General features: G+C 33.8%; 2 protein-coding genes across 2 annotated transcripts; one reads left to right on the forward strand and one right to left on the reverse strand.

Annotated features, from left to right (window-relative positions):
- Positions 1 to 521: 521 nt before the first annotated feature.
- On the forward strand, positions 522 to 1,652 carry LOC132552046 (uncharacterized). The gene has a single exon (XM_060216186.1). It carries the CDS (start codon positions 522 to 524, stop codon positions 1,650 to 1,652), a length of 1,131 nt encoding a protein of 376 aa, XP_060072169.1.
- Positions 1,653 to 2,558: 906 nt separating this feature from the next.
- On the reverse strand, positions 2,559 to 11,858 carry LOC132552047 (zinc transporter ZIP4-like). Its single transcript, XM_060216187.1, has 12 exons — positions 11,661 to 11,858; positions 10,103 to 11,072; positions 9,756 to 9,851; positions 9,184 to 9,389; positions 8,453 to 8,618; positions 7,776 to 7,945; positions 7,038 to 7,196; positions 6,212 to 6,295; positions 5,455 to 5,530; positions 4,826 to 4,978; positions 3,559 to 3,746; positions 2,559 to 2,696 (listed from the first exon to the last, which is right to left on the reverse strand). Exons 1-12 carry the CDS (start codon positions 11,856 to 11,858, stop codon positions 2,559 to 2,561), a joined length of 2,604 nt encoding a protein of 867 aa, XP_060072170.1.
- Positions 11,859 to 19,324: the final 7,466 nt, after the last annotated feature.

Genomic DNA, 19,324 nt, shown 5'->3' on the forward strand with positions numbered 1-19,324 from the left:
TTTTTTAACGTTATCCTGTCATTGATATTATAAAATGATGGGTCAAGTGTTACACAAATTACCATTTAGCAGGTGCTTCGTCCTTGAAATATTCTTGGTTCGCCATATACAATTTCATTACCCACGAGGTTTTACATGGCGAACTTTGATGACTTTCATCCTGATTTGATTTCCAACTTGGTATTTTAACACCAGACAAACACTGACGCGGTGCCTTTGCCTTTGATCCCTGCTGATTTGCAATGAATTTTATTCCCTTTCTTTCAACATTTGATGATATCGCCACATGGATGAGAGAATAAGATTTTTCTTTCCACTGGTTTAAATTGGAGATTTATCTGATTCGTTCTGCAGATTTTGCTACTGGAAAGCTCTGTTCTGTTCCGTGTCGAAACAAATCCTTTCAAATCTAGTAATTTATATGAGATATCTTCTTACATAACGTCTTCATGTTCTTTAGGAAACGAACCTGATGTTACATCCTCAAGACTTTTTCACAATATATCATCTTCACTGAAGGCATGGCACGCAGAATCATAATTCCACCGAAACCTAAGACTTCATACAACACTTTTTATCCTCCCGTGGAAAAGTCTCAAGATAAACAACCAAATATAACACATTACGGAAAGACGAAGATAGACGATTTGCAATACGATACAATATTTGGGAAAAAAAGAAGGGCACGAAAACATAAAGAAATCGACCCGGATGTGGTGATAACAGACAATGGAAAAGTTCGCCTTAATCGGATAAACTATGATTATCTGTTCAAAGATCCTGTCCATGAGGAAAGACAAGAAAAACCGAGATCGTTCGGTAAAGTGCCTTACTACGGTCAAGCACAAATATTAATGACTTTTAAAACCTCAAGAAAACTGGGTGAAATTTCCAAAATTTGGCCGATATCAGGTGAGAGAGCTTGGGTGAATTCGTATGGGGATAAACATCTTACTCTTATCAACAAAAAAGGAGCACGTCTGACAACAACGCCTGATTTTGTTCATAGGATATGGGACTTTGTTATCAACAATAAAGGCCGCATGTTGCTTACTGTTGATCATAGTGCGCATATACATGCAATATCTTCCAATGGAGAGCTTAGCCTAGCGGGGAATTTCCCAGGATATCAGCCGTTAGGGATTTCCGTAAAGCCGGACGGCCACACCATTGTTTGCATCCGGCCTTTGGTTGGAACTAATGGACCGGCACGATTAGTAACAATTAGCATCGATGGAGAGGTTCTACAATACTTTGACACTCGCGAGGACAAGACCCCTTTGTTCATTGATCCCTATAGTGTTTCATGCACCAGCAATGGAAAAATGTTTGTACGCGATGGCGCGACCAAAGTTGTTTGTGTGGATAGCAAAGGAACACACATGTACACATGGACAGGCCAGAGCTTTGACAGTAAAGAAGAATTTCTGCCATCTTGTTTAACTTCGGACACTCATGGATCGCTCATTGTGTCATCACGGGATGCCAACAAGGTATATATCCTGCCGGTAGACGGCAAAGGCTTGAGGTGTCTACTGGATTTGTCTCATGGGATAGAACATCCTCTTGGTATGGGTATTGATGGCGTAGGGCATCTCTGGGTTTCCTGCAAGGGAAGAAAAATACACATCTTAAAGTACATTCATTTGTGAGAAAAAACATTTTTTATCTTCCGAGTTCCTTCAAGACCGCCTATAAATGGGTTACGTATTTATAAATGATATGTTTACTCCAGTAGACATGTTCTCCGTGTACATTTTTGAGAGTCTCCGTGTAAATCTCTCTTTTCTTCATGATAGTAAGTTATATGTTATTGAGTTATATTTGTAAGGAAAATATCGTCTGTAGAAGACCAGTCAAAGGTGACGTTAATATAGTAATATCCATTAACATATCTCATTCAATTATCAATTCAGTTTATTTCAAAATGCAATCTTCTTCTGCAATATTGCCCCCGAGCACCCGCCCTGTACATATGCAAAGTTTAGAAAACTCATTTAGTAGTTTATAACCATGTATTAAAGGACACGTGATGTAAAGGATCTCTTTTATATTTCATTTATGCAGCATGAATTCAAGTTATTTATTTGTGTTAACGTATTCACAAGTATAATACATCACTTACTTGAAATGACCAAGAAATGGCGGGTTTCGTCGATGAAGCCGAAGACGCTTATCCTTTTGGAAAACCTTACATTTTTTTCCTTTAAAGGATCTCTGTGTAAATGTCCTGTTCATGTTGTGCATGCGTTACATCAAGTTGTAGTTTGATTTACGTTTTTTTTCATATCAGTATTCACTTATGTTATATCATTGGTAAAATACATAATGTTTAATTCCAAATTAAACAAGATTTTAATATTAAAAGATTTTTAAGTCCATTTATTATGACCTTTAAACAATATGTTATAGTTGCAACATAGAGACTCGCAAGCAACAATTGCGAATATTCCTCAATGTAGTAGCAGAAATGCATACTTTGATGCTATATAATTCTGGAGTTTCATTTTCAAAATCACATAAAAATATAAACACTTGACACAATTAATACGGTAAAATTACAACATCAGTCTTATATCGTTCTCAAAGATTGCTAAGAGGAGCATCAACACAAATCCCAGAAGTAGTCCAATGTTCAGGGAGAGAAACATTTTGAAGTTTGTATAACAATTAAAATAGTCGACGAGCTCTGGCATCTGAAAGATAGAGGTGACATCACTTGACATATAACAGCATATAAATATATCTAGCATTAATGTAAGTATTTATCTAATAGTTTATTAATGTAAATTAATGTACTATAATTAATTGGAATCTATAACATGGTGTTTAAAATGTCAAAAAGGAAAATATATCTAATAGCCTGTTTGTCTTGCCTTATTAAAGATTTATTCTGGTAGTGTCTTAGAAACGGATTAACAATAACGATCAAAACATTAATGGAGTTAATGATTTCCATAACCGAAGGGTTAAAACCTCCTCATGAGTCGATACAAATACTGTGCCATAGCAGTCTGGGTTTTTTTTGTAAACACCATATTCTCGCATTACTTAGCAATAGATAGGCAAAAATTCAAAAAACATTTCTTGGTGAACGAGTTTTTTAATGTTACCAAAACACCCCAGCATTTCTACTTACATCAAAATACTTTAAGAAAATACCAACATGTCAATATAAACATAATTCAAACTCAAAAAATTAAAAAAAAAAAAATACAAACGATTAATAAAAGACTCATGAAAAGTTTAAGTAGAATTAAATCAGATGTTCCGGAAGAGTAAACGTCCTCTGCTTCACCGACGACACCTGCCATGTAAACCTTGATCAATCTATGCAAGTAAAGTCGCGTTCTGAGAACAAGGTATACAACAACGAAACCAACTAGCAAACTAACGAGCATCAAACACGTAAAGCTTCATATCGCACAAAGACATGGAATCCTTCTCAATATTATGCCAACCACAAATCCTCCCCATAATTTTCATCAACATATATGTTTTTAAACGTCTAATTGACAGAGATATGTTCTAAAGATACATGCAAAGATGATTTTGTACCAGTGTTGTTAGTGCTACGTAGACAAACATTCCAGCTCCGAATGAGAGAGTCCACAACCTTGCCTCGTCGTTTGAGCCTATTGTGAGGCCTATGTATAGACCGATGAATGCTGTCAGACTGGAAACGAAGTTTAACATGAGGGCCTTCCTTATCGACATCCCGGTCGACAACAAAACAGCAAAATCTCCTGGGTAAACAAAGATACCAGAAAAAGTGATAAAAATATTTAGTAAGGGATTCTGTTAGGCGATGTTGATATGTTGTCTACTATGGATTGACAGTAAACCATGAATAGCCTGTTATGAATTGTGTGAAAAAAATCGACAAAGCTTCACACAACGCAAAACAGTCTCCCTTTACAGGAAATAAATAAACAAAAAATTGGTATATCTGTATTAACTAATCGGTGACCATTTTTGAGTCACATAATTGGAGGATAATTCGGATTATCGAATCACTTACTGATGTAAATTCATTCTAAAAATACCATTTTGTTTGTGCTACTTAATAACACTCACTAATTATGAAATTAATACATTCCCAACCTGAACTACATCTCCTACAAGCGTAATTTCACAAAAATGTTCCATAACAAAACTTTCATTATGGCCCAATATTGTGTCCCATAAAACGTAGTTTTGATTGCACAATATTTGAAGTTCTGCTGGACCAATCGCACTTAATTACTTCCATATAAAAGATAGTAACCAATGTTTTATGCATTCATCAATTCGTACTGGATTATGTTCAACATAATACCTAGCCATAGATATATCAAAAGTACCTGATCTTACTAATAAATATTCATTGTTTCTTACAGTACATCTTAAAAATATCTGCATTCCTTGATTGGATGATTCTCAAAAATTAGATTGAACACGAACAGATAAAGAAGTATAAAAATAGCTTTCTCATTGAATCTCTTATGTACCCTTAGCTGACACAGCTGATACATGTCTTTTGTATAATGGTATTTGTCACTTTACAAAACATCCGCCAGATGAACCATAAACAGAACTCCTGTAAATGTCAACTTAGATCACATGATATCACGAATAGAAATCAAGTCTAAATAACCTGAAATAAGGGTATCGTTACATATTTGTCCGTTTTTAAATGCCAAACGCCTGTTTGAGTTCACGATTTTTTTTTTTTTTAATATCTTCCTCTATATATGTTGTGTTCGTGATTGACGTTTCTTGCAACAGTTTTTCATTGTGCTTTTAGAAATTATGTCAGTTAAGAACAAACTTTTATTGCCCTTACCTAATTCATGCGGAAGTTCATGACAAAACACGGCGAGCGACGTCGACAAACCTTCTGTCAAACTATCTGCGAACGATGCACCAATAGCCATGCCATCTGCAAAATTGTGTACCGCCTCACCGATCAGAACCATCCACTTCAGGGACCCGGAACCTAAGTAGGAGAGAGTGATCAAGACAGAAGAGTAAATGATACTGACTCAAATCAATATTGAAGGTAAACCAACGATCACTAACGCAACAAAACAGTGTTAGATGGTAACTGGAAAAATGTTGAATTTTTCATACTTTACAGACCAAATATATTGGTAATTGCCTGTGTCCGCATATACTATGTTATCATCTACGCTTAGAATAAAAGATCGGAAAGACAGTTCTTTTCAGCCGAATCAATGTGAATGACAGGTAAAATTGAGATTACAGTAAACGTACAAATTTAGCGTAAAATTTGCTCTTGATAGATAAGCGCAGTTATAAATTTCCACATTCGCAACAATTGCTATAAAACAGCACACATAATTGTGATAATATTTAGCGCAATACTAAGAATATCGCTTCAATGAAGTAATCGTCGGTCGAAATATGTACCTTTAGAGTGTACATGTATATCATATATGCAAGTAAAATTACTTTGTGATTTCGATTCCTCTTCCTGCTGGGCATCTGCGCTGTTGGTTGACACCTTTTGCCAAAGACGGTTTTTATTCTTCAAAGTTAATAACGCTAATATCATTATTTGAGATTTTACTATACATGTATAATGTTTACGTGAAAATTAATACTTCGTGTGAATAGCACATTCGAAAATACCCGATCTTCCAATTCATTTCTAGACTACAGAGTTGACTGCGCATTTATTTACCATGTTAAACTTTAACTGGAAAATAAATTGTGTTTTTAAAACATAAAAGAATATTATTAGATTGATATTCAGATCAATATTAAAAGGATACGGACAACACTGTAAAATTGGAATATTTTGTTCATAATATTACAAACCACCTCGTTAAAATTAGTCCAATAGTCAATAGATATCTAAGTCAATAGATATCTAAGTAGGAAAACCAGCGCCTGAGTGATTGTATAAAGCAGTGAATATCACATTTCAATACAAATTTAGACTTAGATACAGCAGAGACAAAGAAAAATTCAAACTATATCTTGCAACTATTCACATGTACTAAAGGTCTAAATCTAGAAAAAAAAAATGTTTTAAAAAATGGTTAAAATCTAGTTCGGGAGGTGCACTTTTTCTAAAATTCAAATAAATTTCGCAACTTTTTACTATTTATTATATTTATTTTGTAATATACCTTTAGAAGAACATTAGTACATGGCATTGGTATGTTCTGAACAATGCTATTAATAGTAATTGTAAACTTCTCACCTCTGTCCGTAGATTATTCTTAGTTAAATTGATCAGCTGAATGTCTGACGTCGCAGAATTACAGGACTGTGTATCTCGTGATATCTAATGATGATATAATCATATTATTTCATCGATAAAAACACGTGTTCGGGTAATAGTGAAAAAAAAAATTGTTTGCTTGAACAAATTTTAAAAGTGAAGTTAAATTCAATCAAGTCAGATAAAATATCAATAAAAAAAGGAAGAAGTTTTTTTTTTAATGCAACGAAGCCACGTCATGATAACATTTCTTTTTATGTACTTCTAATTATGTAGTATATATCTTGTTAATTAGATTTTAAGATGAGAATATCCTTCACCTCAAAGATTTCGACAAAGATATTTTTTGTAAATTTTATAGATGTATATACGTATTGATAAAAGGTTCATTTGTAAAGAAAATGAGCTATTTAATCATTTCAAATTGGTAAATTGTGTGTTCTGATAGCGGCATTTCTAATGAAATATGATTTGCAATAAACTTATAATCAAAAGACCCAATGAAATACTGTAAACCAACAAGTTCGTAGCTTTCGAATTTCCGGAAACAAAATATGAAAACCTTCCAATAATCTTTGTTTATTACTCCTGAATTATTTGCTCACAAAAGTGAAATACCAGCAAAAGAAATATGCAATTGTACAGTACAATAGATGTAACGAAAAGGGGCCTCTCTCACTAATCATCAAAAATAGTATAGAAAAGAACAAAAGACGAGTCAAAACAGGGCCGCTTTCACCCAACACCAAAATAGAATAGACAAGCAAGAACAAAAGACGATGATGTTTTAATAGTGATTTCTTACTTCTATGTTCATGTCAGGGGCCTTTTTCGGGCTATGGGAGTGACTGAAAAACAACTCCAAAAGGAAGAAGCAGTACACGCTAGCCAACGCTCCACACATCTTGTAAAGGCTGTCACCGTGAGATTCAGAGTGTCCTGAATGGTGACCTTCCTCAAGGACCTGTTGATTAAAAGGAAAAAGCATATAAAAATTGCAGAAGAAGCGTGATGGCTATTTTCTGCAAGAAACATTGTATATGTATTGTTTGTTAAGGGATGGAAGTAAAATAAACTTTGAGCTCTGACCTATCGTACAAAAACAATGTTGTACGGAATTTTGCACATACACAGTTATATACAAGCGCACCAAGCTAGAGTTTTCCAAGCAATAAGCTGTTGATGACAAACTCGATTTCGTAAAAGAGTTTACTCATACGAAAGGCGTAGCCAATACTTCTTACTCTAGTTTAGTTGAAGCGAGACAGACGTGGTGAATGTACGATTGGTCAATGGTTTGCAAACGTAATCATAATCCAAACTTAAATTCAATAACCCTGGGCAAATATGAACAAACGAAAGTACAAGTACAATAAGACCAGGTTTTCCTGAAGGGTATGCATGTTTTGCTTCTTAATATAAATGATTCTAATACTGAAGCATGCTTAGCCAGAATTTCTTCTTTTGGAAATATAAAAATGTATCATCCGCGTATGATCAATACCTGCTTTAAAAAACTGATGCAGCATGAGATTTCACTTACATGAGGTAAAAGATGGATGATTGCGTCACCAAGGAGACAGCCAACCGAGAGAGCTATCAGACCCGCCATGACGTACATTCGGTTAATATTGTGAGCACACTTGACGAACACTGCCCCGGCGAATGAACATAGACTGATGATAAATACGCAGAGAGTTCCCAATCCGTATTCTATGACGACAAAAAGAAATTTCGCTGGTATTGAATGAGATCCAAAACGAAAATGTATTTTGCTCAAATGCATTCTGATATCAATCGTTTTATTACAAATATTAATGATATTTCATGTATGTGCAATAAGACGGAGTAAACAATATCATTTTTCAATTGTCAAAATAAAAGAACTTATACCATGTGAATTAAACAAGGAATCTATGAATTTTTTATGTCTCTGACTCGTTCATATAACTTATTTAGCGTTGAAGCATTGGTCGTCTCTATATTAACTTTTTGGATAGACTTTATACATTGCTATGATTAAATCATTTGCAATGGTGTATATAAAGGGAGGCATTCATATTGAACTATTTGAAGATATTTCAACGCGACATGCACGGTGTCGATGGGTACATCAAATACACTTTTGTTAGCGGACACTGTTACACTTTCTATATATTTTCTTATTGTCCATACCTATAGTGTTAGTGTAAGGAAATAAAATCAGCGAAGTTGACCTACTTTCAGTAGTTGTCGGTTGTTGTTGTTGTTGAACACTTGACTCATTTAAGCACGCACCACTGACCAGCTGGTGCAATATGACAGGACACATATCAAGAAATGCATTCATGGTGATGTCCTCTTTATGATGGAACAGAGTTCTTATGTCACTCTTCCTCAAACATGGCTGCAACATACAGATATTTAGATCAAACATTTAAAATATACTCACATTAAGAATTTATGCTAACATGCATGTCAGTGGTGATTGAAATCAATTATGTATAAGGGGAAAAAAAGCAAAGCACTGGTATCTCTTGTTAACTTTCTCAACAAAGAAAGCAGTAAGATATAGAAGATTACGTGAACATATATATTATCTGTACATAGAACCATCATTTTTATAACCTGTTATGAAAGTTATTTTCATGTATATTTATTGCCGATTTAATTCATTTTCATTAATTTCCATCATCGTTATAAATCCATTTAAGTTGTTCTAAATAATATCCAACCACGAGCCATTAACATATAGATAGGATAACCATAAAAACTGATGTTCAAATTTGCCGATAGTTCTATTCGATCTAAGCCGTTCTTACTGAAGAACAGCAAATAGTGAATATAAAACGTCGCTGTATTCTTGGCATAACCATCCGACGTCAATCTTTGACGCGGAGTATGCAACTATGTTTTTGTTAAATGTTTATTCAAATTTTGTTAATTCTACTTTTAAAACTAGTAATATTTACCATGACTTTTGAAGTTGAACCTTCGAGATTTACAAAGCGATCATAAGCTTCCATAGTTCGTCGCTTCTTTATATCACAAGTTATGTTGATTTGAGGGCTGTGGTCATGGGCATGCACATAAATGCTATGATAATCGTGATTGTGAGTACTATGGTCACGCTCATGTAGTGCATGTGGCTTTTTAGCAGACATCAGTCTTTTTACTCCTGTAGATAATTGTGTCAAAGAAATACACAAAGTTAGTAATTCTTTATTTCATATATTTCGATAAAACAATGTCTATAAAAACAAACAAATGGTTTGTGATGTTTGTTACGGACAATCATGGGCTGGGCGCATACATTAATCTGAAAAGAATGCTTTCGAATAAGGAGTAAAATAGTTCGAAAGTATTTATTCGATATGCTTTAATGCAAAATCATCAAATTCAACTTTTCGAGAATTTTTTTTTCTATTTTTTTTTTTTTTTTTTTTTATTTTATTTTTTTTATTTATTTTTTTTTTTTTGAGAAATGTAAAAGTTTGAAAGCAATCTGAAACAAAAGATACTGGAAGATTCATGATAGCCTTACCAGATGAGTGCAGCTTGCCCTTCTCCGCATATCTATCAAAAATATCCCGCAGAAACTCTACCGGGCAGGGCAAATCATTATCTTGCAGTCTATAACCTAGAAAGTAAGTCAGGGCTAAATACAATTCAAGAGGAAAACCTCGATACGTTCGATATTGAACATTGTTAGTAAGGGAAAAACTAAAATCTAACAGTAAACAACTTAATTAAAGCAATATATTATCAAATGTGTAATTGAGGTAGAGTTAAGCAGAGATGTCCCCGATCTGAAAGATTCATCGATCGCGTTATCAGCCAATATGGTTTAATTTATGTTAATCAAACAACCAATAAAAGAGTTGTTCATACCTTGGATAATTGCCATTGCTATGGTTGCGAAAGAATTTTCAATTTGTTGTCTTTGTGTTGTGTATAGACGCCTTGAATTTAATCTTTTACCATCGATGTTCAGGCATTTTAAACGATGATCAAGTTGTAGGAGTTCATCTGGTCGTGGTTGATGAGTTTGTGGCGGTCGCACAGTTGGCGTCAAATGTTGAGTTCGTGTTGAATGATAAGTTGTCCTTGATGTGTCAATAGACGTTGTCGTTTGAATCACAGATGATGGGTGCAGGTGATTATGCGCTTGGTGATGGTTAGGAGGTCGATTGTGAGGTGTGTGATGTACGATAGACGTCCTGGGCGTTGTAACATTCAAGGATTGCAAAAGTCCATGGTCTTTGTGGTGAGCTTGATTATGTTTGTGTAGAGAGTGAGTTGATGCCAATGAGTTCTTATTAGCGTCACTGTTGTGAGGATAATTAACATTTAGAGACGAATTATTTTTGGCGCTAGGTGTATGCTCACTGTGTGGTTGCACATTATCGTGCAGAACGTTTCCCTTTTCCAGGAACTTCGTCACGTGCCGTCCAATTCCTGGACTTTTACTGTCACTGTTTGGTGTTTTTCTTGAATTTATTGTACTGAATTTTGATATCTTTTTCCTTTTTGCCTCTGTATCATATACATGTGCAGTTTTGTTAATACGTTCTGCTGTATAATCGTACTGAGTCTCCTTCCTGTTATCAACGTTATTTTCAAAAACATTTGTTTCTCTTTTGGGCTGGTATGGATGGTTGGGTTTGTAACTTTGGAATATGTGTATAGGTGGTGAATTGATTTGCTGGTCAGTCTTGGCTTTCTTCCCGTGCGGTTTACTATGATGAGGAGGTGGTCCATTGATGTGGGTATGACTACCACTCTGATGTACATCATGATCATGACCGTGAATCTTTAATTCCTTTTGTATCCCCTCTAATATTTTCCTGACATTCAGGCACTGTGAAGTTAATACGCGTCAAATATTTAAGTAATATTGAATACTGAAAATCACATCTTATGATGTATTTAACATTGCAATAGTAGGTAATGATACGCCTGTTTTATCAAAGTATTATCGCAGTAAGTTTTGACTCAATATTGAAAACCTAACACCCCCGACATAATTTGAAATTGTTTTACTGTTGACCCCGGTGAAGTGAACTATGGAAAACCTCAGATTATAAAGTTCAGTACCCACTGTAAATTATTACAGGTGCCTCCATCCACACCTCAACACATCGGAAGATAGATCTTCACTTGTGTCTTCTAACAGGACACTAATGATATCATTATTGATCTACTCTTAAAGCACTGTGATATTTAAGCTTTTCTTTATTTTCAGTATACTGTTTCTTTCTGAGTTTACTTCTCTGTTGGCGTCTCCTTTTGACACGCCCCTAACTGTTGCCAGCCCATGTCATGTAAGGATCTCCCCATGTTCTCTCACGTTTGGTCTAACAGGTATTCATTTCGCCTTTCCCCTAATAACTAGCCCACCTTTGATAGTAAATTTGTATATTTGTAAACGCCACTGGTGATTACATACTTGCAGTCGATTGGTATAACTCATTCGCTCCATTTTGTCGCCATTTCTATGACGAATATAGTGCAGATTTAACATCTTTAGATTGTGCTCGAGATTGTATTCCAACAGAAAGTCTGCTGCTGTGAGATCGTTTGAGGGCAAAGCGTGGCCAACAAAACATTCAAAGTTTATAGCAACAGTCAGAATGGTGGCAGCCATTGCAATAAACGTGTCTTCAGTCATTTCATGTGATCTTGCGTTTTTCACGACGAAATTCTTTACATGTGATTGGTCCAAATACTGAAAGGCAAATGTTCAATTAGTATCAGTTGATGTTGCTTACTTGCTAATTGTTTTTTATGGGATATTAGCAAACAATAATATCAGACATTTCTGTGTGCAAATAATCCGCAGTTAAAGTATAAGTATATATATGGACTTATGAGTAGCATTTTGTTTCCACATGTAAGCATTGGTAGGAAAAGGACGATTTGATATAGCAAACTTAACTGTCTAATTATTTCCTATTTAGATTCAATAATTTAATTGTTACATGTTATGATATTTCTTCATTTTGTCTTCAAGAAATAGCCTTCATTTCTCCATGTCACAGGACCATTACATTATTCGGATAAGATTCACTAAATGCAAAGTTTAATCATGATTATGACAAAAACATATCTTAAATGTTAGTCTGACTTTTGACTTTTGACAGACAAGCAGTCCATTTTCTTTCGTGACGTTATTGAACAATATTTTATTTCATTTTTTTTTTATTTTACTGCGATAAGGCAACCTTTATAGTGCAACAGGCTTTGGTAGTGTGTACTTAACCAGACATGTATCAAGCGTAAAATGTGAATGTTACAATACATTAGTTAGTGATATCCTTTAACAACCAAACGTTATGCCTTACCTCATCATATGTTACTGGAAGACTCTTTAAGCGGAGTAGTCCATGATGAATATTTGATAACAAAACGTTATGCCTTACCTCATCATATGTTGCCGGTAGACACTTCAGGTAGAGAAGTCTATGATGAATATTTAACGACAAAATGCTAAGTCTTACCTCTTCATATGTTGCCGGTAGACTCTTCAAGTGGGGTAGTTTATGATGATCATGGGTTTGCTTATGTAACAGTGATTTATAGCGCTGTTCACAATTCAATCGGATCAGTATGATTCTGATCATTTTATCAAGTAATGGCAACGGTGTGGACTGGTTGTTTCCGTTAGAGTGATATCCTATTGTGAGAGTGGTTTTCAGCTCTTCAAATGTACAAGGTGTTCTTCTTTCGGCGCGCAATTGCCCAATCACAAACGCCGACAAGCAAATGTGGATCACCAGCAACATACTGCCAATTAAGTAAACGCATCCGCATATTGAAATTTAAATATGGTATGGAAATATGGTAAAGTTAATATTTGTTATTGTTCGGTTTTTGCGATTAACCAAGGGCTTGACAATTTTGCAAAACAACATATGGTCATTAGTGATAGGCTGTCATGTTGATAAATCTAGATATACAATGACTGTTCGAAAATTTAGTAAAACAACATATGGTCATTAGTGATGTGCTGTCATGTTGTTATATACCAGTTGTACAATTACAGTTCGGAAATTTAGTAAAACAACATATGGTCATTAGTGATCGGCTGTCATGCTGTTATATACCAGGTGTACAATTACATTTCGGAAATTTTGTAAAACAACATATGGTCATTAGTGATAGAGGCTGTCATGTTTAAAACAACATATGGTCATTAGTGCTAGGCTGTCATTTTGTTAAATCTAGATATACAATGACTGTTCGGAAATTTAGTAAAACAACATATGGTCATTAGTGATCGGCTGTCATGCTGTTATATACCAGGTGTACAATTACAGTTCGGAAATTTAGTAAAACAACATATGGTCATTAGTGATCGGCTGTCATGCTGTTATATACCAGGTGTACAATTACAGTTCGGAAATTTAGTAAAACAACATATGGTCATTAGTGATCGGCTGTCATGCTGTTATATACCAGGTGTACAATTACAGTTCGGAAATTTAGTAAAACAACATATGGTCATTAGTGATCGGCTGTCATGCTGTTATATACCAGGTGTACAATTACAGTTCGGAAATTTTGTAAAACAACATATGGTCATTAGTGATCGGCTGTCATGCTGTTATATACAACATAGTCATTAGTGATACAATTACAGTTCGGAAATTTAGTAAAACAACATATGGTCATTAGTGATCGGCTGTCATGCTGTTATATACCAGGTGTACAATTACATTTCGGAAATTTTGTAAAACAACATATGGTCATTAGTGATTGGCTGTCATGCTGTTATATACCAGTTGTACAATTACAGTTCGGAAATTTAGTAAAACAACATATGGTCATTAGTGATCGGCTGTCATGCTGTTATATACCAGTTGTACAATTACATTTCGGAAATTTTGTAAAACAACATATGGTCATTAGTGATCGGCTGTCATGCTGTTATATACCAGATATACAATTACATTTCGGAAATTTAGTAAAACAACATATGGTCATTAGTGATCGGCTGTCATGCTGTTATATACCAGTTGTACAATTACATTTCGGAAATTTTGTAAAACAACATATGGTCATTAGTGATCGGCTGTCATGCTGTTATATACCAGTTGTACAATTACATTTCGGAAATTTTGTAAAACAACATATGGTCATTAGTGATCGGCTGTCATGCTGTTATATACCAGATATACAATTACATTTCGGAAATTTAGTAAAACAACATATGGTCATTAGTGATCGGCTGTCATGCTGTTATATACCAGGTGTACAATTACATTTCGGAAATTTTGTAAAACAACATATGGTCATTAGTGATCGGCTGTCATTACTTTCGGAAATTTATAAAATACTGTCAGCTGTGTACAATTACAGTTCGGAAATTTTGTAAAACAACATATGGTCATTAGTGATCGGCTGTCATGCTGTCAGTTCGGAAATGTAAAACAACATATGGTCATTAGTGATAGGCTGTCATGTTGTTATATAAATCTGATATACAATTACTGTTCGGAAATTTAGTAAAACAACATATGGTCATTAGTGATCGGCTTTTATGTTGTTATATACCAGGTGTACAATTACATTTTGGAAATTTAGTAAAACAACATATGGTCATTAGTGATCGGCTTTTATGTTGTTATATACCAGGTGTACAATTACATTTCGGACTGGGTAAAACAACATATGGTCAATGTTATTTGTAAAACAACATATGGTCATTAGTGATAGGCTGCTGTCATGATATACAATGACTGTTATATACAACATATGGTCATTAGTGATGCTGTCACTGTTATATACCATGTACAATTACATTTCGGAAATTTTGTAAAACAACATATGGTCATTAGTGATCGGCTGTCATGCTGTTATATACCAGGTGTACATGCTGTTATATACATTTCGGAAATTTTGTAAAACAACATATGGTCATTAGTGATAGGCTGTCATGTTGATAAATAATACAATTGTTCGGAAATTTAGTAAAACAACATATGGTCTTTAGTGATCGGCTGTCATGTTGTTATATACCAGGTGTACAATTACAGTTCGGAAATTTTGTAAAACAACAACATGCTGTTATATACCAGTGTACAATTACATTTCGGAAATGTAAAACAACATATGGTCATTAGTGATCGGCTGTCATGTGTTATATACCATATACAATGACTGTTCGGAAATTTAGTAAAACAACATATGGTCATTAGTGATCGGCTGTCATGCTGTTATATACCAGGTGTACAATTACATTTCGGAAATTTTGTAAAACAACATATGGTCATTAGTGATCGGCTGTCATGCTGTTATATACCAGGTGTACAATTACATTTCGGAAATTTTGTAAAACAACATATGGTCATTAGTGATAGGCTGTCATGTTGATAAATCATTAGTCATTAGTGAAATTTGTAAAACAACATATGGTCATTAGTGATCGGCTGTCATGCTGTTATATACCAGGTGTACAATTACATTTCGGAAATTTTGTAAAACAACATATGGTCATTAGTGATAGGCTGTCATGTTGATAAATCTAGATATACAATGACTGTTCGGAAATTTAGTAAAACAACATATGGTCATTAGTGATCGGCTGTCATGCTGTTATATACCAGGTGTACAATTACAGTTCGGAAATTTTGTAAAACAACATATGGTCATTAGTGATCGGCTGTCATGCTGTTATATACCAGGTGTACAATTACAGTTCGGAAATTTTGTAAAACAACATATGGTCATTGGTGATCGGCTGTCATGTTTATATTTACCAACAATTACAGTTCGGAAATTTAGTAAAACAACATATGGTCATTAGTGATCGGCTGTCATGTTTATATTTACCAACAATTACAGTTCGGAAATTTAGTAAAACAACATATGGTCATTAGTGATCGGCTGTCATGTTTATATTTACCAACAATTACAGTTCGGAAATTTAGTAAAACAACATATGGTCATTAGTGATCGGCTGTCATGTTTATATTTACCAACAATTACAGTTCGGTAATTTAGAGAAAACATCTGTTACTTCAGGTAGTATTCAACATTATCTTCCAATTCACACAAATAATATTAAACACTTGTCAGTGTTACAGAGATGTATTTATCACCCTTGATGTGTTTTTTATGATTTTAAAGCTTTCGGAATATTCTTCATTCTGTACGTTACAAAATCATGAAATATCAAAATTGTATTAGAGATCTACACTGTGTTGACAATGACATGTCATTCTTATTCATGTAAATAAGCTGTAGAATATGAAATCTCTACATTTTAGCAATTTCCAAATTGACCCACCAATAACGATTTGTTTCTCTTTAATTCTTGCTCGGATACCATTTTAAATGATTGTGCCTCGATTCCAATGCGACCTGCTACGGTGGTTGTCTAATACACAATTCTGAATACCACCGAGTTGCATGGTATTGATCACAATGTGCAATGTAAAAAGGCAGCAATATTCTATACCTTGTATGACCTAAAACCGTGTGCAAAGGAACTTACATTAACTTTTGCTATTAATTTTTTGTCATGTTTATTGTTCTTAAAACGTACAAATGGGAAAGGCACAGATTTTTGTATACAGTTGATGCCGGTTACTGACGTCAAGATCGGGATAGCAAGATATTCTATGCTTTTAAAGGTGTTTGCCGTGCGTGGACAATTAACGATTTGAATAGAATTTAAAAAAAAAAAAAACTCTTTAGGACTGAATTTCACTTTTTCAATATGAATGTATTTTTACTAATTCTTGAAAAAAAATGCATTTTCTTAATAACATCAAAATAAATTTTCAGTCTAGTCCTATAAAATGTGATTCTACCTGCTGTGATACTTGACAATGATCATATGGTGCATTAAGTGTTTGTACTGTTCCGAATATCGACAACAGTGAATAAAAATGATATATCGTATATTGAGAAATATATATTTTAGCTTTTGAAGAATCTACATATTAATATTCTCATAACCTTATACCTATTATAAAATAATATGAATATTTACTAAAACGGGTAAATATGACTTACCTGATGTATGGGAGTTCCATAGTGTGCCTTATCAGTTAGCAATACTCGTTCTGGTTCCCATTTTGTTATCTCTGCACTTCAACCTAGATGTACTGGAGTTATGTGAATGTTGTTTTCTATGTCCTGTGATTGTGTTTTGTGATCGAGTCTAAAGCGATGGCAGTAGTTCATAGTTTTAAAAACTTTTCAAGACAGATAAGATTTTATGTGAGTTACATGTCCTACTTCACTTTTTACCAATGGAATCGGTTTGTAGCACAGTTTGTATAGTTTTCCTGTATTTTCAAATACCGTCTTCTTTGCAAATAAGGGTTTGATTGCATTTATTTCATGTTTCAAAGAATATATTCATAAGGATTTATATCCATGTAGCGATATGATTATATATGAAATACACCTGGTAGACAGATCGCAGATTTTAAATCCTGTTATAAGGAAATACCGATAATTACTAGAATAATCATTGTAACAAAACATTTTAAATATGTTTGATTTTCTTTGTAATATTTGCCGTTTTGAAATTTGAAACAAAGGTTTATGGATGTTGAAAATGATCGTTTCGATATTATTGTGTCATGTGCTATAACATGAAATCTTCTTGCCAATACGTAATCTGTAAAATTCATAATATATCAAGCTACAGTTTCATTATCTCAAACTTTGATAACCCGAAAACCCCGTTAATTCGAAGTGTTTGATGTTTGTCCTGCCCGCCCGCAAAACTTTTTTTTTTCGCAATCTCGTCGACATAGGTATAAAGGAATCATGCAGTATTCCTTAGTGAAAACAAAGTGATCTGAGAATTAAGTTAAATCACAGTAATATTAATTAAAAAGACATAATATTATTCATCCGATAGTGGAGTTAAAGACGTTGGAATTCCGTAGTGGGTGTGGAGAGAAAGTTACTGGTGTCGATATGGAACTACTACATATGAGAAGGATTTACTATAAACATGTGTCTTTGTGAAAGGTGGGTTCAAGCAAGTCATGACCAAGTGACCGATAATATTGATATATTTAAAACCCGGTTTACACGGTTTAAGGGATTTCAAAGTTCGATTATATCTTAAAAGAGATTCTATAAAAGACACAGGTGAATACAATTTTTAGATTTTATAAAAAGTGAAAAATGATTGTGTTCAGTAAACGGAGGACAATTTCCACTGATTAATAATAGTAGCGTCATTGTTATTATTACACAAGTAGGTCAGAATACAGCCCAAAAAAACTGGACTGAAGTGGTGAAAATCATAAACAACCGAAATGAAATATTGAGAATATTTTTTTAATTATATTATTTTTATTATATATTATTAGTATTTTTCACTCTAAAACTGAAAGTGGTTAATTGAACCATAAAATGTACGCTAACACAAGACCAGTCCGCTGATAGTTTTGTGGTAAATTACGGCTACTCAATAATCTTTAAAATATATATGTACTTATATATAATACCCATGTTAAACATTTTGAAAACATAAAAAGTAACATGGTTACATTAGAGATATGTTATATCAGATATAAATAAGAACAGCGTGTAAACAAAGTACCAAACATTATTGAATGTCCCCTGTTCTCAATTGAAAGGCGTATTTTGGTACATAATCTAAATATTTTGAATGTTCCCTTTGATATTGAACTTCTTTTATATGGTAATTGTATTTTTTCTGTGGACCTTAATTCAACCATTTTTAGACATGTGCAAAATTTTATTAAAACCAGCAACAGATTTTGAGTTAATATATATAAACATTTGTACTATCAGTATTGTATTGTATTATTAATATTGTACTACATATTGTCATATTGTTTTGTATTGTCATATGTCATGTATCTTTGGAGAAGGCGTTGATAAGTTGTAATAACTTGTGCCTAATCCACTGTCTGTATTTGACAATAAATATGTTTAAACCTAAAACCAAACACTTATTAATTAGATTCCAACACAACACAGTAAATTACAACACCTCTAAACCGTTCATAGTACCTGTGTGACATTACGGATATAGATGTTCTGTACATTTTTATCTGGCAGTGGTGTAAATTTTCGCAGATTTACTAGAAGATTGAAATAATACGAGTGCAATGA

The sequence above is a fragment of the Ylistrum balloti genome, unplaced genomic scaffold, assembly GCF_031769215.1.
Source record: "Ylistrum balloti isolate Yb309-2 unplaced genomic scaffold, AGI_CSIRO_Ybal_v1 Utg370232, whole genome shotgun sequence".
Taxonomy (NCBI): Eukaryota; Metazoa; Mollusca; class Bivalvia; order Pectinida; family Pectinidae; genus Ylistrum; species Ylistrum balloti.

Bases quoted from the DNA above. Each gene is read 5' to 3' on its own strand.
- LOC132552047 (XM_060216187.1), bottom strand. From the start codon at position 11,858: ATGGCTGCCACCATTCTGACTGTTGCTATAAACTTTGAATGTTTTGTT. The intron at 6,296-7,037 runs GTAAGAAATCAC...TATCATCATTAG, and splicing joins CCCCTGACATGAACATAGAA to ATATCACGAGATACACAGTC. The intron at 3,747-4,825 runs GTAAGGGCAATA...TTGTTTACCCAG, and splicing joins TGAACTTCCGCATGAATTAG to GAGATTTTGCTGTTTTGTTG.
- LOC132552046 (XM_060216186.1), top strand. From the start codon at position 522: ATGGCACGCAGAATCATAATTCCACCGAAACCTAAGACTTCATACAAC.